This window comes from Podarcis gaigeae (genome assembly GCF_964106915.1).
Source record: "Podarcis gaigeae genome assembly, chromosome: 9".
Classification (NCBI taxonomy): Eukaryota; Metazoa; Chordata; class Lepidosauria; order Squamata; family Lacertidae; genus Podarcis; species Podarcis gaigeae.
This window is the reverse complement of record NC_139685.1, coordinates 42,951,921-42,974,019: the sequence shown is the minus strand read 5'-3', so window position 1 is coordinate 42,974,019 and position 22,099 is coordinate 42,951,921. Positions and strand designations below refer to the sequence as shown.

General features: G+C 39.9%; 1 protein-coding gene across 10 annotated transcripts in view; it reads right to left on the bottom strand.

Moving 5' to 3' along the window:
• SLC10A7 (solute carrier family 10 member 7) overlaps window positions 1-22,099 on the bottom strand; it is a 125,127-nt gene that overhangs the window by 69,500 nt on the left and 33,528 nt on the right. For all 10 annotated transcript variants that reach the window (XM_083755896.1, XM_083755898.1, XM_083755899.1 and 7 more), the window contains one exon: window positions 20,538-20,576. In XM_083755896.1, the coding sequence (XP_083612022.1) occupies window positions 20,538-20,576 (39 nt within the window). The remainder of the gene's footprint in view (window positions 1-20,537; window positions 20,577-22,099) is intronic.

The window sequence follows — 22,099 nt, the reverse complement described above, 5'->3', positions numbered from 1 at the left end:
CAATCAGCACTTATGTTTCCTCATTATTTTGGTGGAACATGGCAACATATTAATACCTGATAGTGTGTTAGCACTGTTGGGGTTTTGCTCAACAGAGGCCTTGGATTGGAAGTTACAGTTGACAGCACCAATATCTATCTATCTGCCTCTCACTCATGCTACTTTACATGTTTCACATCCTTTATATCTTTCAGAAAGAAGTTCAAGTATTCTCGCAGGCAACTTCCCCTTCCTTTTCCAGTGATGCTGCTACTACATTTTGCCCCAGCAAAAGATTCTAACATTTTAAAGACAAAGGGAGGGAGAAGCACCAGGCTGTCTCCTATGTAGGCAGTGGTGGCCCTTCCTTGAGACAAAATTAGTCTATGACTCAGACATAGGATTGGGACATATGGCTGATTGCTGCCTTCCTTCTGCTTGTTGCAGGACTCCCAGCTGTGGCTGCCATCACTTGCAGCTCCATAACCCAGCCACCACCACCCTGCCTTCATAGTGCCTCATTCCAAGACAGGGTCCTTCCCTCAGAGCAAGGCGTTGTGGGAGAGGTGGTCCTGAAGGAGGTATGTGCTACCGTTGCTTTGCCACAGTGCAAATACTGTTAAACTTATAAAATATTGTTTGCCACCACAGCAGGGCAGCCAGCAGCAATGCTACAGGGCTTTCCAAGGGCATCTACCCCCCAGTAGGGGCCTTCCTGAGACTGAGGCACTGTAGATGAGATCATGGCCCCAGAGAGCCTGAAGCAGCACCTGTGCTGCTGTCACTATATCATCTAAAAAACCTGAAGCAGAAGCAGCTGGTCAGCTCTTGCGTCACTGGGCTCGAGAGGAAAAAGAAGGCAGCTTTTGCTGGTCTGCCCTCAAGCAGCAGAGATCTAAATGCTATGCATTTTCTCCTCTCTCTTGAAACAGAAGTTTCATAGTTCATTGGCAGAGGACATGCTTTACATGCAGATGGTCCCAGGCTCCCTCCCTGGTAAGTTAAAATAGCAGGGCTTGGAAAGATTTCTGCCTAAGTCACTGGAGATCTAGTATCTCTAATGCTCTTATACAGAAATCATTGCCATAAGAAAGTGTAGCAATTTCAAAAATTAAAATCAACTTTATGGAAGATAAGACTATTAACCATGATGACTAAATAGAGCCTCCAGGTTCAGAGGCAGGACATACCTGAAAAAAAACATGCTCAGAACAAACAAGGGAGGACTACTGAAAACCCTGCTTGTGGGCTTTCTGGAGATATCTGATCAGCACTATTGGAAACAGGGTGCTGGGCTACACAGATCTTTGGTCTGCTCCAAAAGGGTTCTTCTCATATTCATGCAATAATTATGTGAATACTTGCAACTAGGGTACAGTATTTCCCCCTTAAATATAGAAGCAGAAGATATTTACACCTCAACCGTAGCATAAGCAACAGAGACTTTGAGCTGTTTATACTTGTTAGCTTCCATCAGATTTACTCCATGTAATGCCTTCCTTCTGTGAGCCGCCAACCTCGGTATAAACTGGCTGAAACTACATGTAGTATGTAATAGCAGTCATTTCTATAATTATGACAGCTGGGGGTGAAGCCAAAATCACTACCACATAAACTGCCTTGGTGGTCTATACATCACTGAATCTCTGGTTCATTCATGTTTCTACATGCACAGGCAAAAAACATATGCATGTGGTAATATGCATGAACCAGACTTTTAGAAAAACTGAAGCTATAGCTGTTGAATGCCATGGCCAGCCTACTTGGAAGTTTCATGGAAAGGGAAAATGCTTTGGTTTGATTTTGTCTCTACCTAAAACATGAGAGAGAGAGTTTAGCAGGAAGAACTAGCTTACCATGCACCCTTGGTTTCTTTTTTTCTTACTACTAAACATAACATTTAAGAAATTCAAATCATTCAGAAGTATATGATGTTAATATTAAGCTTTTGAATGAAATTCCCTACCACTAAAAGAAGTTGACTAACACCAGAAAGAGAACCATCCATTCTTCTCAATTTAACATTTCTCTGCAGGGTATATTTTTGTGGATGGGGCACTGCTACTGCACACACGTCTAGTGATAAAATTGCTACAGGTGAGGTTTAAAGAATATTTGATGACATAAACTTTATAATTAGAACAGGAACCTTAAAAACATTACCAATTCAAAACCACACCACATTTACTACAATTTGTATAGACTTCCTGTCCATGTGGCCTTGACAGTTGTATTCAATGGAGGAGTCAATTTTGCATGTATCAAAGAATCAATACACAACCAGCCAGAGAAAAATGCACATGCAAACTGGAAGAGTTGGCTGAATTGGGTCAACTGCCTAAATCAAAAGATGTATATAGATGGTTTATAATTGCAGTAATTTTTATTAGCCAGAAACACACATTCAGATGAGAAAACTGCAAGTGAATCTGATTTTTAAATCCGTATTTGAAATCTTATACTATTTGATCATCATATTAGTACAACTATTACATGGCACAAAGCATGCTCAAAGCTATGTTCAGCATAAAGGCCACATGAAGAAGGAACTTAAGGACATACATAGAAATAAATTTCAAAACCATTTCCTTTCTACACATTTAATAAACATTGGATCAAAATACACAAAAATCATATATGAGATTAATGAAAAATAAAGTCAAAGGAAAATTGTTCCCTGCACCTTTATCATAATTCATATTTCTATTCAGTCAAATTCCTTACAGGTTTTCTATTTTAGATTTATATTCATGAATTACATAATTTTAATAAGTGCATTCTGCAAGCCGAAAGAAATCAGTCCTCTTTTGGTAACAGTATTTAATTCCAAGCCAAATCAAAAGGCCTTAAGATGTGGGAATCAATGCCTGACTATCTATAGTTAACTCACCAGTGATGAAAATTCTTCAGTCCCATCCAGACATAGTCTGCTCTTTGCCATAACCTTTTAAGATCTGAGCCAGGAATATGTCTGTCTATCCATCTGTATCAATAGGGATGCTTTTATTTCATATCTATATAATGTGTATTGTCCCACGCTAATATTGATTGAAGGAACTCAGGCAAAGCAGTGTCAGCTTTTATTCCTACAGGGAAACCACTCAGCTGAATGGCAAGGCACTTAAGGTCAAATCAGGATTCATCTCACTTTGTTGCTATGCTATATATAAACTGTGCAGAGAAAATGCAAAGAAGAAAAAGAACCTTTACAGGTATGCTCAACACTATCAATTTTAAACCCTCCCACACCTATTGTCCCACCAACATTTCTGTGGTAAACCCATCCAGTGCATTCCATTGAAATATTGGAAGTGATGAAGCCATCAAGCACCAAAGGAGAACACTTTTAAAGAACAGATATTGGGCATATAGTAATATGCACAAATTGCTTTAAGATGATAATGAGAGTATGCACAGAGAGTCTGGGATATAGACAGCTTTAAAAATAGACAAATTATTGGCAAATAAGTAAGAACCACTGATATACCTGTTAAATAGGAATCAAACCATTGCACTCAAAGGAAAAACAATTAATTATGAAATCATGACACAAGCAAATGCGACCAGTTATGATATCCTAAGAACACTCAATCACACCCAGTTCCTGAACTTTCAGTCCATTGATTGAACCTTCAGCCTGATTCTGAACAATTCAATTTTTATTTTTACATGTTGAACATAAAAGACAAACAAGCCCAGAATGTGGAAAGTCAAGGAGAAATATATTAGAACAGAGCTTGGGGACAACCCGTACAGCTAGAAAACTGCAATGTTTGTGTACTCCAACTAATATTCCATTTTATAGATAAAAGGATACTATTTCTGGAGTGTCTTCAGCAGCTAGACAATTTTAAGATCAGACACTCTACAAATAATTAGCACCTGAAAAGCCTAGTTGGACTAGGAGTTGCCATACAGGTGAGACCAGGGGTCAGCAAACTTTTTCAGGAGGGGGCCAGTCCACTGTCCTTCAGACCTTGTGGGGGGCCAGACCCACCCTCTCCCGAAAGGAACCCCCCTGCCCGCCACTCACGCCGCAGCCGCCACTTGGCAGCGTCATCGTCGTCCTCTGCCTCAGCCAGTGATCTGCGCGGTGCAGAGCCCATGCCGCTGGCCTGGGCAGCGGAGGCAGCCTCCCCACTGCCACCGCTTCCTCCCGCTTGGCTCTTGGCCATACGTGGCCACCTCAGTGGGAAGGAACGGGTGTCACCCAGAAGCATCTGTGGCTTCAGATTGGCTGCAGGAGCTTCCTGCAGCTAATCCAAAGCCATGCCAGTGTCACAGAAGTCAGTCCCCACGCAGCGAGGCCTCCACACTGCGCCGGTTTAGCACGGGGACTGACCGAGCGGGTGGCAGGGTCTGCAGGGCTAGATTTACGAGCCCGGTGGGCCGCATCCAGCCCCTGGGCCATAGTTTGCCAACCCCTGATTGAGACCAAATACACACAAGCTTGACAATTCAAAGACAAAACTGAATGAGAAAATTTATCTAAGAGGTAGATTTAATTCCTTATAAGGAAATAAAGGTTAATGATAATTACTCCCATCGGATGGTACCCAACTAAATCATCCTCCAAATAGAAGCTTTTAAATAGGTCTGCTCTTCGTCAGACACCACCCATGATTTCAATAAAGTGTCACATTTCTGGAAAAACTTAAAAAGATAAATGGGGAAGGAAGGTCCCCAAAAAGTTAAGAAATGGCTCTCATAAGCAAGTTATTAGTTTGTTTTACACTTAGCCTGTGTTTTATTTGAGAAATGTAGCCTCTGTAGGCAGTTGTGTACTTTCTACTGATCAGCTTCCTCATTCTATTGCATATTGCTCAAAAACATAGAGTAAAATCATCATAATGGACACTACTCTTTCTAAGACTGCACAAATACCAAAGTGTACTTTCACTATTATGTAATGAATCAATATGTGCTACTGATGGCTAAGGGATATCAAAGTCCCCATAGCTCAAGGAATGGCCCATAGCTCTTGCCAAATTATACACTTCAGAGTAACAGATTTGCTAGTGGAATATTTTTCCATTTTACTGTTGATGCACTCACCAACGCTCTGAAGAAAGGAAGACAAACAGCTAAATTACTGAACAGGATTTTACATCCACTGTAATAACAAAAGAACTGTGAAGGTTCTAGGAAATGGGTCAGGAGAGTGGAGCTGTCCAGGATATAATCATGAGTAAAGAAAATGCCCATTTCGTAAAAATGAATGTGTCATAGTAGCATTAGTAAAGGGAGAGGAAGAACATTAAGCTTATGACTGTGACACTTTCAAGTATATAATGCAGCAAAGGAAAAATAAATGAATACTACAGTCACACAGCTGAATTTCTACCCTAACACTTTGCAATGATGTATCAGGGTGCAACATCAGAGTAGCGACTCTGATGACACCACACTGCAGTCTAAGAATTCAGTTGTTAGGACATGTACAGTGGTACCTTGGTAATCAAACACCTTAGTTGTTGAACAAATTGGCTCCCGAATGTCGCAAACCCAGAAGTGAGTGTTCCGATTTGCAAACATTTTTTGGAAGCCGAACATCCAACCGGCTTCCAGAGCTTCCGATTAGCTGCAGGAAGCTCCTGCAGCCAATCAGAAGCCACGCCTTGGTTTTCAAACCATTTCGGGCGTCGAAGAGACTCCCAGAACGGATTAAATTCAAGGACCAAGGTACAACTGTATTAAAATAAGGTTATCAAAATACTTTAGCATGAAATTGCAACCACCTCATTAACCATTTTGCTTAACTAATCAACTTATTGTTCCCAGCATACACGTTTCTTGTTTTGTCTTGGGAGTTGCTGAAATCTGGTGGCCGTAGCGCCGGGGGGAGGGGCGGGTACTTGAAGACAAAGCAGTGGACAAAAACTGATGATCCTTCTTTTTTGTCCATAATACTTCCCCCCCCCCCCAACCTATGGTAAAGTAAGGCAATATCACTAAATGGTTTCCTGGGTTGTCTGCATTAGTAAACCATGGGAGAGGTATACCTCTGAGCTTTATGCTTTGAGTCTTCCCAGTATTTTCTCAGTGGGTTTCAGATTTAACAATTCCAACTATTGTTTATGTACCACTTTATAACTACCAGCAGGTGTTTGTTTATTTATGTGTTGTGTGTGTGTGCTTCTCTTCACTGAGAAAAAGTAGCTCTAAAATATTTGTCTGCATGTAGTATGAGGGTGCTTTAAAAAAAAAGGTGTAAAAGAACTTATGGTTTTCTAAAAAGAATTGTGGGGTGTGTGCACAATGGATAGTCCACTAAAAAGGAACCTGCTTTTTCGATGACTTACATATTTGGTAAGCAGTGCAAAACTTACGCAAAAACAAATCACCAAAACCATCTATTTCTATAATCAAAGAATCTGAAAGAAAGGGGGTGTGGCATTAGAAAACCAATGACTTCAGGCCACAGAAACTGAATTGGTTAATGACTAGGGGATGTGGCAACAGCAACACCAGAACCACACATTACTGAAATTATTGCTGCAATTTAACATACATTTAAGTAATGGGCAAGCGCATGGTAAATTTTATTATCTGTACAGTTCTTCTGGTCACAGTCAGTCTTTAAAACTCAAAAGGCAGACTTAGGATAGGCTTCTCTAGGGGTTTGGACAGTTCTACCAGTAATTTTCCAAGACACATGGGACAAATGCTTGCTGCTGTTACCTTGCAGCAAAAGGTAGGCATCCACTCAGACGAAGCTGAGCGAGAAGAGAAACGTATTTTCAATTGGTTCAACAGTTCTGTTCACAATGGAAAGGTACACAAGGCAAGATTACCTACATAGGAAAATATTGTTTGGGACAGACATGGTATGTGTTTGGAAGTGAGTGGGAAGTAATTACAATAATATTAAAGAAAATGGCAGATTTTGCTTCTTAACTCTTCAGTGGCTGGAATAACAAAGCTGGCCTTCAGTCTAACCTTTCATTTCAGCAAAAGCTTATTGCCAAAGCATGAAAAATGTGAAGCAACTATGATAATGTTCAGAAGCTTGAACCATATTCTTAAAAACAAACAAAAAAACAAAAACAAAAAACAGCCTTAGGGTGAAACTAGATGTTCTGCACACACATTCTGCAGCCCACATTTGTCAAGGTAATGGGAATGCATGGCCAAAGGAGAGCATAGAGGGGGGGGTGGTATTTAAGACTTCCTAAGTCCACCAGTTTATCCCTGTAAATGCCCCCTCCCTCCCTCAGCTATTCCTTTCCCTCAAACAGGCCTTTTTTTAGGGCACTAAAGCCAGGCTTCATTAAAAAAAATAATCAATTAAAATCAGCCTGGAAGGCATTTTCAGAGAGTAATTGGTAGGCAGAAGAAAGGACTAAATATTACCCACCCACCTATTTTGCTTTGCTAGTGTACTTTTCTCCACCCCACCATTACAAAGACATAACAGAGTTGGAACCCTGTATTATGCCTAGGCCTAGCTCCACCCTAAACACTGAGATAAATCTATGTGCAAATCAGAAGCCGCTTATTAGGACCAGCTGCTTAGAAGATGGTGAACCCAAGGCCCACATTGAAATGTCATTTTACCTTCATAAACTTCAAAGAAGCCAGTGTGCGGTGTAAATATTGACAGGGAACTTAAGTTCATCAAGCTGTTCAGCTGTACAACTTCCATTTCCCCCCAAAGGGCTAGCAAAGGAGCACTGCTTAGCCCACTGCACCCATACGGTATAAAGACTTATTGTGCAAAAGTCAATATATCATCTCAAGATGAGAAGGAAAAAAAATCCCTGAGCAACCCTAACTATAATCCGTAATTGTCATTAAGAGCTCTCATTATACAGAGCAAGTGTAATTAGAGCATCATGCCCTCACAGGATGCAGTGCACAGAGAATGCTAGAAGGCTTCATAAATCAGTGCCAGTCTCCTCCCCTTTGCCACAAGAGAAAAATATTATATTTACATACGTTAGATGAGAGAAAAGGCCAGTTGGCCCCTACAAAAATTAGCCTAAACGCTATCCACAATATCTTGTTGGGCTCCCCATTTCATTATGCATCTCAGAAAATAAAAGGGATAAAGTTTGCCATCAATAATTCTGAACGTTATCTGCTGAATCCCGCAGATTCCAGAGCATTAATAATTCAAGATCTTGTGGGAATTTTGTCATGGTGGAGCTACAACTTGTCTGCAAACGGAGCTCAGGGGATGTTCAATATGATCTATTCCAGCATATGTGCACAATTGCTACATTCATCACGATGCAAGGAAAACATTATCTTTCTTCAACTTACGGTTTTTAAGAAGATGTTTTTGTAGTTTACACAATAAAACCTCCTGAGCATTTTAAAAAAATAAAAATAAAACCCAGGGTTTAAGCACATATTGCTATTTAAATCATGCTAAAAAAGAGCCACTGTCTCTCTGGGTATACACTCAGCGCCTGGGTCTTGTGCTTTTTCACAAATGAGCAATTTGGGTGATTATACAGGCATCGTAAAATGGAACGGAAAAAGAAAGTAATCCAATTGCATAGCATGGCCATGCAACATGGTATAATCATAATAATAGTACACAAAATGATGAAGCTAAAACAGCTAAGGAAATGTTCGAGGATTTAACTAAGATAATGCTATTGAGCTAACAAAACTGTTTACAAATTCACAGTGACATACTTGCACTTTAATTTGTTTTGCACAAATTATGTTATGCACCTTTTTCATACTTCAAAAAAAATTGTGGCAATGTTTTGTGGTAAGACAAACTTTTTACAAAAAAACTTTTTTTTATTCTGTGCCACCTTGTTCTTACATTGTTTCAAGGCAACAATTCTAAAAAACACTTACTAGTAGTAAGTCTCACTGAACAGAGCAGAACTTATTTTTAATAAAGCATGAATCAAATTATGTTTGTTCCTCATTCATTCAGTGTAGCAGTAGAATGTGTGCTGTTCTTTATACAGTGGTTTTGGTTTCTGAACTTAATCCTTTCAGGAAGTCCGTTCTTAAACCAAAGCATTCCAAGGCGTGCTTTTCCCATAGCAGTGGGGGACTCAATTTACAAATGGAACACACTCAAGAAAAAGTGGAACACGTTCTGCTTCCAAGGCAGGTTCACAAACCAAAACACCTACTTCCGGGTTTGCAGTGTTCTGAATCCAAGTTGTTCATAAACTAAACTGTTCCTAAACCAAGGTACCACTGTACTTAAATTTTATCCAAGTGTATATCACTTTTACCCTTGTGTGTATCAGAAAATAACTGCTTTTTAGCCTACTGAATAGATTGTCACAGTACGTTTGTGCTTTGAATTCCACCTTCTCAAAGCACTTTGAGAATGTATATTATTATTAGCACTAGCAATATTTTGCACAAAGGACACACACCTTTCCTATGGGCCAACAGCTCCTTGACAGAATATGGCCAAAGCCTTTGCAATGCAGAGCTTTATGCTGCCCGAGATATACAATGGGGCACAACTTTCTAGAGGTTCTTAAACTGGAATGCTGCACATTCCTCCACTGCTCTTGTAAAGAAAAAAAATCACTTTACTCTGAGCAAAAAGTTAAACTGGGAGGTATAAGTAGTACTGAGCTTTGGCAAGTGGCTACTCACTTTTCATACAGGAGTTTGTAAGGACTCTGTACTGGCTGCCATCTGTCTGTTTCAGGAGACCACCGAGGAGTATACTGGAGTTAACTGAAGTATGATACAGTAAGTTTTAATACTTTGCAATTGTGAGGGCAGGCCACCTCTTAAAACCTATTTGCTTTACTAAACTGCTCTACTGCTTCAGATTCCTCCATATACCCACTTACCCCAGTCTGCTCCCCTCTAGATGTTTTGGACTACAATTCCCATCATCCCTTACCACTTGGAGATTATGGGAGCTGTGCCCTCATGATCATGGGATGTAAATTATAGAATACCCTGAACACCTTGTCAAATCAGATAACAGACATTACAAAAGAGCAAAAAGCCTCTTTATCAGGGATTAGGAACCAAAGTATTCTTTGTCCCAGGAGAACCATCTCAAAATGCTATTTATCCCAGAGCTATTCTCAAATTATTTTTTCAGAATAAAAATATACGGGTTTTTAAGCATGTGTCCTCAGGAAAGAGGGGGCATCTGTTCTCTCCACAGTCTCTGCAATAACCTTTTACCCATATTTCACAGATGGCCTCCTTTTCACTGTCCCTTGGCTATGATTCCATAACTTGTACCTGGTTCCATTCATTTACATGTAAATTACAGGGGAAATGATAGATTAGAAACCTTAAATTATTTACTCCTGCCCTTTGCTCCCACCAAACTCTCAGCTGAAGATGAGCCAATGCATACATATCTCCCCTTGTTTTCTTTGAGCACAGTATACAGTCTGATCACCTCGTTTTGCATCCTGAGAGCTGTTCTGCCATATTACATAAACAAAAGCTTTCTTTCAACACAAATAAACTAAGCCACAAGGGGCCTTCCTCAGGAGTTGCAGGTCTCATATTCAGGCAGCATATTTGCAGGTTCACTAGTTTCTGAAACCAAGGCTACTGATGTGCCCCACCTTGGTTGAGTTACAGGCATGTAAGAAAATGCAAAGCAGAATATCATGGAGCCGAATACAGGCATACTTCATTTTATTGTGCTTCGCAGATGTTGAGCTTTTTACAAACTGAAGAATTGCAGGAGTTGCTGCTGCTGGGCTGGAGACAAGGCTGCAGGAGTCTGTCCCCGCCATGCAGCGGCTCCTGCTGCTGCTTACAGGACACGGGTGCAGCTGCAGGTAGCCTGGCTGCTTAATAGACCACAGCATAGTGTAAACGTAACTTATACAGTGGTACCTCTGGTTACATACTTAATTCATTCCGGAGGTCCGTTCTTAACCTGAAACTGTTCTTAACCTGAAGCACCACTTTAGCTAATAGGGCCTCCTGCTGCTGCCGCGCTGCCGGAGAACGATTTCTGTTCTCATCCTGAAGCAAAGTTCTTAGCCCAAGGTAATATTTCTGGGTTAGCGGAGTCTGTAACCTGAAGCATATGTAACCTGAAGTGTATGTAACCCGAGGTACCACTGTATATGCATTGCGAAACAAAACAAAAAAAGTGTGACTCACTTTATTGTGATATTCACTTTATTGCGGTGGTCTGGAACGGAACCCACAATAACTCCAGGGTATGGTCGTACACGCTTCTCACTTTTCTCAGCTTTACATAATTATTGTGGATTTAACTAGGTATTAGTTAGAATATTGGCTAGGGAAGTGGGACAAATAGGTACAAATCCATGGTTGGTCATGAACCAAGGCTCTGGTTATATCACTTTCTCTCAGCCCAACACACTAAAGGAACAAAATGAATCCCATGAGCCCTTCTTCAAAGAACAGGGCACAAACCATGACTCAGCATGACTGCAAAGTAAATCACAGCTTTTTAGCAATGGAGCTTGTTCTCTTGAGGTAACAAGCAAGCCGTGGTAGGAGTCTGCATTACCCACAGGGGACAGCTTGCAGTCTGATGCCTTTTAATGTTGTTTTATACATTTTTTGTGTGTCATGGTTATATTATTTTGTACCTCTATCCGATAACTTGTAAAAGCCTCTGGCTTTAACAAGTAAACAATTCAATTGTAAATTTATTCCCATAAACATCACACCATTACCTTGAGGCATATTCACAACAAAGCAAGGTTTAACTGATCTGAACTCTGATTAACCAGTGCAGCTGATAAACAAGCATTTGGAATGCAGGGTCTACAGTCCTAAACTCGGTTAACTAGAGAATAAATCCCACTGAAATATACTGGAACTTCTGAATAAACCTGCTTAGAATTGTACTTTTAAGGGACCTGATGCCTTGCAGACTGCTTAGATGCACTGATTCCTTCCAGATTTTTATTAATTCATTCAATGCTATTTCTAGGCCAACAAGTGCTCTCAGGGCAAGAACACAATAATAAGCCAAGTCAGTACAGTAAAACCATAAGTAAAGGTAAAGGGACCCCTGACCATTAGGTCCAGTTGTGGCCGACTCTGGGATTGCAGCGCTCATCTCGCTTTATTGGCCGAGGGAGCCAGCGTACAGCTTCCGGGTCATGTGTCCAGCATAACTAAGCCGCTTCTGGCGAACCAGAGCAGCGCATGGAAACGCCGTTTACCTCCCGCCAGAACGGTACCTATTTATCTACTTGCACTTTGATGTGCTTTCGAACTGCTAGGTTGGCAGAAGCAGGGACCGAGCAACGGGAGCTCACCCTGTTGCGGGGATTCGAGCCACTGACCTTATGATCGCCAAGTCCTAGGCTCTGTAGTTTAACCCACAGCGCCACCTTCATCCCCACAGTAAAACCATAACCTTATATAAATTAAAATATCAAAAAATATCCTTAAAATATGCAGCTAGTAGCTGGTGACAAACAGCTGCAGACCGAGTGGCTCATTATAGACCACCCCTTTACTCCCCCTGCAAAGACATGTGTGAAGAAGTATGTCTTCACCAACTGTCAGGGTTTCAGGGACAGAGAGCGAGGGGGAGGGGTCCCAGGGCGACGAGGAAGAGGACGACGATGACCCGAGGTTGTCAGTGAGTCCGTCAAGTGAATCCGAGGATTCCCAAAAGGGAGCCCCCCTGGTCAGGCCAAGGGGCAGTAGAGAGGGAAGCAGTCAGAAGCAGGGGAATGAAGAGGGAATCCCCAGTGGGGGTTGGAGATCGGGACCGGCCTCTCCGTCGGAACGGAGTGAAGGGGGTGGAGTTGCCAGTGTGTCAGAAAGAGCAGAACAGGGAGCAGAGAGGGGAAGGAGTTCGGAGCAGAACGTCCTGCCGGAAGGGGAGGAGTGTAGTACCGAGAGTAGCGTAACGGTCGAAAGGAAGGTCAGAGGCAACGTACGCGCGCCAAGTTCAAATGTGGAGGCGCGCGGAAATGAGGAGAGCCCTGAGGAGGAGCCTGGTCCCAAAGCACGAAGGAGGGGGGAGCAGGCGTCAGAAGACTCAGCCTCGGGGGAGTCCCGAAGGGAGGGAGCACAGGGGGGCAGGAAGACCCTGCGGAAAAGGAAGGAGAGGAAAAGGTGGAGCAGTACAAGCCTCTTAAGCTGGTGCAGGGGCGGGACTGACTCAGAGGGGACTTCTAACATCTAAGGGTAACAGATGCTGAGCCACGGAGCTTGGATGTAATGACAACAATGTTCTTCAATAAAACCTTTTGTATATAACTTGGACTGGATTTTGGTCTCTTGTGAGCTGGGACCTCGGGTGGCTCTGACACCAACCAATGAAAAATCAGAAATGTCAGTGCTAGACACAACTTCAAGGGAGGGATACTGCTGGAGAGAGGGCCCTTTCACGTGTTCTCAGGGACAGCTCAGACAGTAGTAGAGCATGAGACTCTTAATCTCAGGGTCATGGGTTCAAGTTCCATACTGGAAGGGATTCCAAGGGTCATCTAGTCCAACCCCTTGCAATGCAAGAATCTCAAGTAGATCATACATGCCAGATGGCCATCTAATCTCTTTAAAACCTCCAAGGGAGTCCACCTCCCAAGGGAGTCTGTTCTTTCTTACCATCAAAAACTTCTTCCTGATGTTTAATCAGAACCTCCATTTTTGTAACTTGAAGCCATTGGTTTTGGTCCTACCCTCCAAAACAGGAGAAAACAAGCTTGCTCCATCTTCCATGTGACAGTCTTTAGACATCTGAAGATAGCAATAATAATACTATTTATACCCCACCCATCTAGCTGGCTTGCCCCATATTTCCTCTCAGTCTCCTACTATTGAGGTTAAACATACCAGCTCCCTTAACCGTTCCTCAGAAGGCTTGGTTTCCAAACCCTTTATCACCACTAGACTAGGAAGATCTCAACTCAAATTCCCAAACAGCCATGAAGCTTGCCCCAGTACTATCTCTCAGTTTACCTACTTCATAGTGTTGTTGTGATGATAAAAAGGACGGAATAACTATGTTTGCTGCCATGAGGCATAATATGTGCAATAACTAAAGGTTAATAACTATTCCATACATCAACAATGGAGTAAAGTATGGAACTTGACCTGAAGGCAATCAGACAAGAATGTTGTGTGAACTCAGTCAATTCACCTAAATCTAGAACATGTAAAGAACAGTTGCTTTTATCAACATAACAGCTTATGGGTTAAAAGACAGGGTTGATAAGCTAAAACAAATCTGAAACAGCTGACAACTGCACTTGTATACATTTACATTAACTATGTATTCTGTATCTGAACACAGAATATTAAACATATTTCATATAGATCTTTTATTTCTTTATAGATTAACAAAAATATTTGCAGTACAATTCGTTATCCATTTTCTCTAGTATAATTCATATTTAAGTCAGTTATTCCAATCTAGCGAGGGTCATCTGTGAATGGATGCAGCACACATACATGTAAGTTTGATAGGCCTCTGTAAATGGAGTGTGCTTGTGCAAAACAGTACATGTTTGTAATACCCAGCAATTCACTTCTTGGGGTTGCACCTGTGCTGATCCCTGGCCATTCTGGTCCATGCATGCATTCCCTAACTCAGATCTGGAACAAGTAGTCCTCCAGATGTTGTTGGACTCCAACTCCCATTATCCTTGACCATTGGCTAGACTACTGGAGTTGGCAGCTCATAAACATCTGGAAGGCCACAGGTTTCCCACCCTTGCCCAAACTGATGGCAGGCATAATTGGTTCTGCCACATAATTAACTGTAATTTTGGGAGATGAGTGAATATGCAGAAATTCTTGCATGCAACAGCAGTTCCTCTTCTGCATTCAAATTCTCAGGAGCTTGGCCAATTAGACTATTCTGGGCTACTGAATTTTCAGGTCGCTTTTTCAAGCAAAGACAATAAAAATGAAGCAAAACAGAGATTGCTTGTTGTCAAATACAAATAAAGGGTGAGGGGGGAATCTTCAAAGGGCACCTTTTTCTGAACAGCTGAACAATTTTGCACAACAAAATTAATAATTCAGCTACTGGAAACATCACATGTGCATAGCACTGCAAGCAGACCACTGGCATTTTCATTTCAAATTTGTACAGTCTTTGGTCAATGCACATCATCTGCATTTCTAACACCTGCTTCAGTCAGCTATGAAGTGCAGTACTATCTATAAATCTTTCATCTTTATGCTGTCCAGCCAATAATAAAAAAGAACTGCACAATGGCTGCTAATTATTTAGCTTTAGAAGGATATGAAACTATTCACATTGTTTTTGATGTATTTAAAATTCCATTTACTAAAAAAATGTTTTAAAGAGTAACATTATTGCTATCCTATTTGCACATAATGTGCATTTTGTCTTTTAAAAAACTGGCATTACATTTACTCCCACCAGCAAAAAATAAAAATAAAGTAAAATAAAATTTAAAAACGGAAGTAAACTACAGTACAATTAAGCAATAATGCACAACAGGGTGTACCTTAATAGGCCATTAACCACATGCCTCAGGTGTATTGATAGGCAGGAGGCCAAAACAAGGAGGACTTCAAATAATCCATAAGTGCACCAATGGCTCATTAGTGCATACCACAGAATTATTTGTTGCTATAGTAATATGCACAACATCAACATAAAAAGAGAGATTTATGGTTGGGTGATGTCACATGCAATCTTTCATTGAACAGGTTTGTCCATGTGCAGGCTTAAAAGTTGCCAGAAGCCTGTAGTAGAAAGAAAACTAGCAAACCAGAAATAAAGACTATAATGCTTGAGGAATATTTTCTCCTTTCCCCCAGCAAATCCTGTGGGATTACTCCAGACTAAGCAATTTAAGTGTTCTAGCATACGGATGAGAAATTGGTTTTACTAATAAAGGCAACCCGATTTTCTTCTTTACATTCCCAGCTCCTGAACCAGCAGGCAGTGTTAGATAGGGAATAGACGAGGGTGCTTTTGTACATGCCACTATCTTCCAACCTCAAGGCCTCATCTCACATACGTAGTTGTAAGAATTTCTCCTGCTGGGCTGCAGAAGGTTAATAGACACAATAAGACATGGAAAGGATTCTGAGAACTCTCAAAAGACAGCACACTTCTGGAAACCTTCCTGTATGCATTTCGTCATCCGTCTTCCTGAAATTTATCTCAAAGAACTGCAGCCATAAGAGATGCATGGTAGGTTACTGCTTTTTCTTTTTACCACCTATATATATGGAACACCAATTCAAGTTTTTGCTGATCGCCTATAAACCCTTATATGAGCTCAACCAATATGATCTCTAATTGTTCATAAATTTATGGGAGAGAATCTGTAGCAGATTTCATTCACTCAAGAGATGAGATCTGTCCAGGTGCAAAGAAACTGCCTGCCACTAGTGGTTCTCAGGCCAGCCCTACCATTAGGCAATTGCCTTAGACAAGACAGGCTGTGGAGCAGTATAGGCAACCCTCTGGCTGTTCCCTTCAGTGGGATAAAATAATAGGATGTGCTACATGGCCTGTCATGCATCTGCTACACAACCCTGCCTACCCTCAGATGTGGTGGAGGATGGCTTTCCTATCACCAGTGTTGAAGGAAGTTTCAATTGCCAGTCCAGTCAGCTTCTGTACATGGAAATGAGGTGTCGTGCTATCTTTGCTTCCGGCAGTCCAAGTGTCTTGAGCAGGCCCTGGTAGCTTTGCAGTTAAAATATCTAAACCATTCTAGGATCTGTGACACCAAGACATATCAAATCAAAAGATCTCCAAAACCAGTTTCAGATTAATGAAAGTTTGAAATAACTTCCACAAGTTAAGTCATCAAACAATTCACTGCCATAGCAAAGCTTCACCATTTCCCAGTCTACTCAAAAGAAAAGAAGCTGGGTTGTATCCAATTATGTTCTATTCAGAGTAGATTTATTGAAATTAATGGACCTAAGTTTGTACATGGGTCCTCTCAAATAAACAGCAAGGAGTGAGGAATCTGAGCTAAAAGAATCTAAAGCTGAAAAGAGGATCAATTCTCCACAATTCCTAACAGAGAAAAGGAAAACTGACTATTGAGAATATGAAATTACACTATGAAGACATAGTTGCAGCAGCTAGATGTTATACACATTATTATTCAACATCAGTAGTGAACACTTACTTTAGTTGCTTAAAATAAGTGCTCATAAGAAAGGCAAAGAGGTATGTTTGGCCAACATTCTTCAAACATTTTTCTTTCTTTTAAAAAAAATTGCCTGATTTTACAAACTGGGAAAGAAGATATTATGAACAAGCCAGTCTCCTCCCCTGAAATTTTCTGCACAATGTTTTGGTTTTTTTAACACAATGTAGAACAATTAACAGAAAAAAGCATGAACAGCATTTGGTGCAATATAATGAAATAAAAATGCCAGTCAATTGGTTAGTTCCACACCAATGGAATTTCTTTAAATAGTAATGAAATCATTGCTTAAAAAAAATAAAAATCCATCATTATTAAAAAAATAAAGAAGTTGGCTCAGCCAATGAAAATTAGATTTGTAAGTTGTTGGTCATTCTCATAATTAAATCTCTGTCACAAATTTGCAAGAAAAATGGACACTGCACCTAATGCATTTACACAGGTCCTGTCAGGCTATATAAAGCATTATGCCTACTAAAATGGAGTAGATAAGAATTCCATACATTTTTATTAGAAGGGCATTTTGTGGAAGGATGGTGTGTGCATGTACATATCTAAATTTATGTACAGTCACACTGTTCTTATATTAGCACCAAGCTGCTAACCAGCACTTCAACACAACAATCTTTAAAACAATACATCCAGAATAACTGGGCAACAGTGCAATTAGTTAATATTTAAGCATTTTATCCCTTTAATGCAGGAACCAGTTGCCTTTGGCAGGTGAACTCCAACAACACCAATTATTCCAGGTCTGCGACAGTATAATAAAATGTGTATTTTATTGTATAATTATTTTTATTATATTTGTTTCTATCCTGCCTTTTAGGACAAGCCTTCACAAGGCAGTTTACAATAAAAATGGAAAATACATCACATAATTGAACAAACAACATCTGGTAAAATGCCATCAGATAAAACAAAGCATCAGATAAAGTCATAAACAGGGGTCCAGCAATTTTTTAAAAAGAAAAATCCTTAGTGGCTTATTATTATTACTATGTTCTGCCTCAAGAGACAAGGCCAAGCAGAGATCTCAGGGGAGAAAATTCCACCACTGAAACGTTTCCATTGGTTGTTGGGCAGAGAGCAGGGCCCAGCAAGTTCATATGAGAGTAGGTACTCTTTTAAGAAACATACTCCCAAACTGTTCTGGACTTCAAATATCACTAACACATTAGCATCTGAAAACACAGGAAACCTCTGCAATCAATGAAAATTTGTATAATAATATGATAAAGCCACCTACATAAACACATGCATTCTGGACACTGGATTCTGCACTAGCCAAAGTTTCCTGTCTTCAAAGGCAGACCTCTGTAGAGAGCATTGCAGGAGTGTAGTCTAGATTTAATCAGCATTTTTTTTTATAGCTACATGCTATGCAACCTAATCCTATGTGTTTACTGAAAAGTAAGTCCCACTGTGTTCAATGGATTTATTCTCAAATAAATGTGCATAGAGCTACCATCTTAGAGCCACAGTTATTGCTGATAACCAACTGCTTTGAATTACTAAAATGCTATCATATTTTATTAAGTTGCTGTCATGGGGAAAACTCAAATCACTTATGTTCCACAATTATTCTAAACCCAACTTTTTAAATGAGGGGAGGAGATAATGATATTAAACTCAGAGCAATTCTCTGTGGCATAATTCTAAAATATTCTCTTGGTCTGAAATTTATGTAAATTGAATTCATCTATCATTAGTTAATTACCAGGCTAGCTACAGGAAAAAAAGTTTTCTGTAACAATTAGTTCTTTAAAACACTATGTTTTAATTAGACCTATGATGTTATTACATTAGTTATAAATATGCACATATTTCTGCCTGCAAAACTACAGCAATTCATTTTCTGAGATTGGTTTGAAGTTTAGTTCCAATTCTAAAAACCATACATCCAGTATATGCCTCTGTCATTGCCAGTAAATGCAGACTATCAAATGCTAATATATTTAAATAACTGGAGAAGACATATTATTTCAGAAAGCTCTCATTCATATCTCCAGGACCTCCAAGAAAAGCACAGCACTTTGTCTGAAAAACTAGATCTCCCCAACCATATACAGAACCATTCTCTTCTCTTTTCAGGTCACCTGACTGCATATCTGAAAAGCACTTACAGGAACGTCTTTACTGGTCATAGAATTATCACACTATAGGTCATCGAACCCAACTCAGTGAACCAGTTTTCAGTATCCAACACTCTTTGGGAGATTAGGCCTTGACATACAAACTAGCATCAACTTGAAGGCCTCTTGCAAATGTCAGGGTTTGCAGTGTGCTTTACTTTATATGAGGTAACTATGGAGCTGAACGGGCAGATATACCGGAGTTTATGGCACAGGGACAACCACGCCATATTGTACCACATACTAGTCTTATTACATAAAATTTAACTGGAGGCTTGGGAACCAAATGAAGTATATAGAGTACACTGACCATATTACGCCTCTCCACATTTTTTCTTGAGATCATGCAGCGTGGCAGGGCCACAGTAGTTCTACAGCTAGCTGCAAGAGGCAGCTTTGTAGCTAATTGACACAGGCCTAACACCACTGCTCTGCGATGTATTCTAGTGCTTAAAAAATAGTAAAAGTTGGAAAAATACCAGGCTTCAAGTATTATGAGCTATATACATGAAAATAACATCTGAGTATGGAAGTCTCTCTCTAAATACCTAGGTTATCTCATATTATTTGCAGCATTTTTGTATATGCATGTTTAACTTATTGATGTGTTCATAAGGCACAAAGTAATATTGTATGTCCCCTTATTTTAAGTATTTACTATAATGCAACTTTTTATCAAAGTAATTGTCAGCACCATACTTCAGATGAGCAATGTGTATTATAAAGATACAAAATTATACAAAATGTCTCTTAAGGGGCCAAACTGTTTGATTTGCTGAATACATAAAACAGAGGAAAGAACTACTGAGCTGCCCTTTCTGCATGTTTTTATAGTGTGTGCTCAGGAAGCGCAGCCCTAACATGTAAATACAGAAATGATACTTTGAGCAGCATTGACTGTATGCTTATTTATACTTCTTCCAATAGCCTCCCTGGGGTCATGGAGCAGAGAAAAATGGTGATACGTCACTGAGTGAATTAGCATTGTCTCTCTCATCATCTGGGCCATGTTTTCCTTTCAAAATCCATGGCCCCTTGATAGAAAATAATGATTGTGTGATAAGCCTCATTAGAAAATCAATATATTGACACTAGCCTCCAAAACATCTGAATAATAATAGATTGTCACCTCATTAAGGAGACTATTAACATGTACTTAAGCATCATTAAATTATATTGATCAGAGATTATTCATGCACTAATTTTCCAAACAGCAGGAGACACAAAAAAGAAATACAAGCTTGGGTATATTTAATGAGCACCAGGACAGATAATAACAGTCTCCAATTCTCCTCCCAAGCAATACAAATATTAAACAATGGTACATTAAAGAGGCATATAAAAAAACAGTATGACTCACCAAAAAACTTCCAAATGCTGAATTAAATATAGCGGCTGCCTAAATAAAGAAAAAAGAAAAACCATTAAGTCTTTCTGCTTTACACAAAACACTCCTTTCATTTCATTCAAATCTTCTTATAACAATGGCAAGTAGCTATAACATTATGTGATCCAGAAAACAAATATGTAAACATGGAGGCTGCACAGAAAGCAAACGGACCAATGCCAGTGAATATGATACAAATTATAAACTACTGTTAAAGACCTGTCCAGGGTGAATTTTTTTTTTTTACATGGCTGACACAAATAGTACAAACAGACCAACAGTATAATCCTAACATAAACTTACTAGAGAAGAAGTCTTACTGAGCTCAGTGCTTAGAAATATACTGTTACTATTGGGGGAAATAAAAATCCAATACTGGGAAAATTCTGAAAAATAATTGAATATAATAGTGCTACTCATCCAAATGCCTGAACTTCTCAACTGTAGCAAGCCATATTTTACTTTAATATTAGGCATCTACATTATGAACTTTTAACTGAATACATTTTGAAATAGGTAAACCATAAGAACACAAGACTTTTAATCCTGAAGGCCAGAGATACCGATAGAATGTAAGGAACTCAACAAGTAAGAAAAATAAATGACTTTGAATTGATTTTAAATAAAGTGTTGTGCTTACCTAAATTTCCAAGAAACAATGATGGAAACAAGCATTAAGGATAAGCTATCAAACTCCACGAGACATAAAATATTTACAATCTTGTAAAGCTTTCCCCTTTGCTATCAGAGAAGAAGAAACCCTTGCATGACATCCACTTCGATGATGCAGAACCAGGTTTAGAGGGAAGGGAAGAAAAGTGGGGGTGGAGAGAGCAGAACCTGCCATTTAAATGAAGAATGGAGGCAGAATCAAGTTAATCACCAAGGATGTCTTGCAGCCACAGAGCAAGGACGTTTGAAAGAGCTGGCAAGTTTGAACCAAATCCAAACACAGGCTAAGCTGAACCTGCCTTCTGCCTCTATAAAGAGATTGCAATGTGAATGAATGACTAATGAGATGCTTGGCTCCAGAGAGCTTAGCTTTCTTATTCGAGTTCATAATTAATTCAAAGCTTTGATAATTTCATTAGAGTCATCCTTTGCTGGCCTTATCAATAAAAGATAGCACTGGACCACAGTCTCTCTCAGTGGCCCAAACACACAAGGAAACACAGGTTTAGAAACCTTTGCCTAGCTGCTTGCTCACCAGCTAGCGAGCAAGCAAGCAAGGACAATGGCATATGGCATTCTTCATTGCGCAGGGAGCTTCTGAATAGACAAGAGCTGAATAAAACATCACAGTTGACAGTTGTAGAACCACAGCAACATATTTTAACACCTCTACCTCATCTGCATTCTGCTTCTGAACATAAGGAGTAGGCACTAGTCCAGACAACTCTGCTAGCCAGCAATCACAGATAGAGAACAGGAACATGTATTCTCTGAAAAGGAGGAATTTAACTAATAGTCTACCAAGCTATAGTTTCAAACCTTGAGACAGGTGCGCCCTGTAAGCATATTCAATATTCACCCAC